Below are 3,980 nucleotides of genomic sequence, written 5' to 3' on the forward strand. Positions count from 1 at the left end.
AGCGCCCTTATCACAAGCTCTCAAAGGCGCTTTACAATGATCAATTTACCCCCAGCGGACTGGAAGCATATACAGGCGCAAATTGCAGCCGCTTCTAAGCAGTCCATGCATGCTGGTACTCATTTTACCGATCTCGGAAGGATGGAAAGCTGAGTGAACTTTAGCGGGAAAGAAGGTCGCCAAATATTCCAGTCTCGGCAGAACCGAGAATGGAACCCGGGACCTTAGGGTTGGAGGGCAGAGATCTTACCACTGCGCCAACCCCTCCGCTCTGTAAAGTGAAGAAAAAATCACACAGCACAGTAGTGTTTCATTTCAGAGTGATTTTGTCCCCCAAAACCATGAGATTGAGTCTTAAATCACGAGACTCATGGCAGAATCGCGAGAATTGGCAGGTCAGCAGAGGCGTTGGCGGATAACTGTAATGTGGCGTTTCTTGTGGGAAATTTGTTGTCTTTGTTTGCCTTTATGTCGTATAATTCCGCTCTTCTCGGGTTTCTCAAGAGCTTTTTTATGTATTTGTTCAACAGGGTGTGGTGGTTCATTGCAGTATATTGACTTGTTCTACCAACAGAATGGAACAATCTACAGTCCTAACTACCCCTCTACCTATGGAACAAGCGAGGATTGTCACTGGCGAATTCACGCATACACCGTTTATAGGGAACGTAAAGTACTTCTTTACTTCTCATCATTTGATTTAGATGCCCATTGTTGTAGCTGTGGTTATCTCGAAATATTTGACGGTCCAAGCGAAAACTTCAAGCTGCTGACAAGAGTATGTGGCGATAGTCTTCCCTCACCAGTTATTTCTTCAAATGATTACATTTATTTAAAATTCCGCTCTAATTCGAGCGTACGGCAAGGACGAGGCAGGTTTGTTGCGCACTACAGAGAACTTTATCGCTATAAAGGTGGGTAAAGGAATTCTGTTATTGATAAGCGATCCTATTGATGTTGTATTTGGAGTACAACGTATGCATCAATATATCTCACGCTCAATGTTCGCTATTTTTCAGGCTGTCCTTCAATCGATCATGGAGCTTTGACTGGTGTAATTTATAATCGAGGGTTTCCTTTTGAATACGGCGCGAACTTTTTTCCATGCCATTGGGACATTAAAGTGCCATCAGGAATGATGATCAACTTGACATTTTCTCAATTTGACCTTATTTCTGGTAATAACGGGAAAACTGGATTCTGTTCCAACTTTGTTCAAGTGCAAGATAATAACCGGTATAAAAGAAAGCTGTGTGGTTCTCTAGCCCCTTTCTCCTTGGTCCTCTTTGAATCTGTTAGTGTGGCCTTCTCTTCTTCTTCTGGTGGTACAGGTGGATTTTTGGCTTATTACCAAATTACGGCAAAGTCGCTTCGCACAAGTCCTTACAAAGTGCACCATTATACACTGAAGCCAACTTTTGTGTCTCCAGCACCACTCTTTGACGCCTGCAGACCATATTCCCAAAACAGTAAGTTAAGATTATCATTTATAGCACGCAATAAACTTTGCTTTTTTTGGAAGTTGTGCTGAGATCATGTTGTTGTCAAAATTTTGACGTTTAGTCCGTTGTTTTCCCTGACAACGGCGTTGCAATGGTTGCCTGAGACATTACCGACCCAGTGCAACCAAGCGTGCAACAGGCGATGTAAGCTCCGTTGTGACTACATTGAATACTCCAAAATCAGATGTCAGATGCGCGGAATATCGTGACTGGAATAGGTTTTCTGTTGTTTTGTGTTCCGTCATTTCACAAAAAAAGAATGTCTTCGATCGTAATTACGGCTTAGTTAAGTTGGTGACCCGTGGCCTTAATATTCCATTGCCTTTTTTCTTATTTCAAGAAATTCATGTGCAAGACTCCAGTTCCTTATCCATTGCCAGTCCCACTTATCAAGCTTCGCCTGAGATGACAACCACTTGTTCATGGCAAATAAGCACACGAGAGGGTTACATTCTTCGACTGGTTTTTCTTAATTTGACCATATCCAAGTGTGACGAGACATGCTGTCCCTATAGATACATACAAGCGAGAGATGGTAATGGATTAAGAGACTCTCTGCTTGGCACCTACTGTGGTGGAAACTACCCAAGCGAGGTGTCAACCACGGGAAATCAGATCTACGTCAAATACTATGGCCTTTACAGTAACGACACATTTGAAGCTACTGTCCTTTCCCATAAAGGTACCTGTTTTTTTTTTCATTCATTTATTCATTCAATTCATTCGTTCGTTCGTTCGTTCGTTCGTTTTTCCGTTCGTTTATTTATGCATTTATTTGTTGGCCGCCCAAATTTCATGGCAAAGAGCTTTTTTTGGCCCGTCGACGTAGACAGGGACCACAGATGATACAGATGATTAAGTTCCAGGCGGGTTGCTTTGCAGAAGCAGAGAGTACATTAATGCATATATCATATATAACAAAAATGGGACAGAGCAGTCATCAAGTTTTCCTGCAAGTGTGGTAAGATGTTCCCTGTAAAGACATTAAAACTCAGTGTACAAGGAGACAAGCATCAAACACAAACATCGCCCGTTTCCGGCGGCAAGACACTATAATGTCATCAAGCACTGCCTATGGGGTTCAAGAGGCTACCTAAATTCGAGATGATAGCAGACTGGATGAGTCTAAATTGTAGTTTTTACTTAGTGACCTGAATGATCAAGAAATGACGACCAGCTTTTATCAATTTTGGGGCTAAGTTTATTATTTTTGGTACCAGATCATGATTAGGGAAGATTATTAACAAAAGTGATGAAAATGATAAAACCAAGTGCCAATTACCTACTTCCCACCTGGCATGAAAGCGCTATTTTGTCAAGTTAATCCTTCAAGAGAATATTATACTGTCTTCAGCCTGAGACAACAAAAGGTCCAACTGTAAATGTAACACATACTAAATACTGCAATAAGTACTGATCTTTTTTGTTGCCTTTGTCTTAGCTAAGCAATTTGTCGATGTTCTCGTTATTGTGCTGCCTGTTGTTGCTGCAGTTGTTGTCATCATTGTCATCGTCATCACTGTCATTGTCATCAAAAAGAGGCGCACCTCTCGAGAAACAGAATCATCCGCTGGTGGCGCCAATGCAGGTTCCCTTCAGTCTCCTCCCGAAACCAATGAAGTAGCTCCACTCTATTCGCACCAGGATCCGCACTATTCTAGGCCAACATCAGTATAGCTTTAAATTGAAGCCTGTGTTCGCTTGGGTTGTCTTAGTACATTTCCAAAACCGAACCGTTTCAACCAGAGTACTAATGCGGGCGGACGACACAAAGACAGAGACTTTTCGAAAAAGGAAATCACTTAAGATGATTCCCTAGAAATAGAACTTGTCGTAGATTTCCGATGAAACTTCGCACACTGTTGGAACATGACAAGGAGATGATAAAAATGTAATAAAAGAGAGGGTTCACCGCGCTCGTTTCCCAGGTATGACTCTGACCAATACGGGTATTTGAGCTACTTTGACAATTGCCGCGCACCCCCAAATAATAATCATTTTAATTATAATCTCAATCAATTAATAATAATCTCCCTTGAGGCTAGTGAGACAAAAAAAACAGAACTGAGCCGTGAATTTTGACCATAAAGCCTCTTAGCCATGCCTGAATACGAACGTGACCTACTTTGTGTTATGCGCAGAACAGGATGCGCAGTGCAATACTAGGGAATCAGCTTAACAACGCGGGTAGCTGTAGTGTCAACTATTAGAGACGCATAATCCTTCTGGGACGTACTTAGGCAAACAATTTTTCTGCGTCTCTTAAATTCGTCTCCAGCACAGGACGGCTATTGGATCTAGACGAACTATCCAGTCTAGTGCATCTTCGAAGACGTACTAACCAGGATAGTTCGTCCGCAATCAATCAATAGGGAATTTAAGAAACGGCGACGGCTACGACTACAACATCGCCACAAAACAGTAATATCATTGGTTAAAAGAGGATAAATAATCGTGCTGCACGTGAAGCACGGATTT

At 42.0% G+C, this 3,980-nt stretch overlaps 1 protein-coding gene across 1 annotated transcript; it reads left to right on the forward strand.

Moving 5' to 3' along the window:
* The first annotated feature begins 370 nt into the window (after positions 1-370).
* LOC138017289 (bone morphogenetic protein 1-like) lies at positions 371-3,179 on the forward strand. The gene is made up of 5 exons (XM_068864425.1): positions 371-395; positions 531-914; positions 1,020-1,469; positions 1,843-2,184; positions 2,944-3,179. Exons 1-5 carry the CDS (start codon positions 371-373, stop codon positions 3,177-3,179), a joined length of 1,437 nt encoding a protein of 478 aa, XP_068720526.1.
* The last annotated feature ends 801 nt before the right edge of the window (positions 3,180-3,980 follow it).

The sequence above is a fragment of the Montipora capricornis genome, chromosome 9 (genome assembly GCF_036669925.1).
Source record: "Montipora capricornis isolate CH-2021 chromosome 9, ASM3666992v2, whole genome shotgun sequence".
Taxonomy (NCBI): Eukaryota; Metazoa; Cnidaria; class Anthozoa; order Scleractinia; family Acroporidae; genus Montipora; species Montipora capricornis.

Excerpts from the sequence above, each read along its gene's own strand:
- LOC138017289 (XM_068864425.1), top strand. The coding sequence starts at position 371 with ATGGCAGAATCGCGAGAATTGGCAG. Across the intron at positions 396-530 it reads AGAATCGCGAGAATTGGCAG|GGTGTGGTGGTTCATTGCAG; the intron begins GTCAGCAGAGGC and ends TTTGTTCAACAG. Across the intron at positions 915-1,019 it reads AGAACTTTATCGCTATAAAG|GCTGTCCTTCAATCGATCAT; the intron begins GTGGGTAAAGGA and ends GCTATTTTTCAG.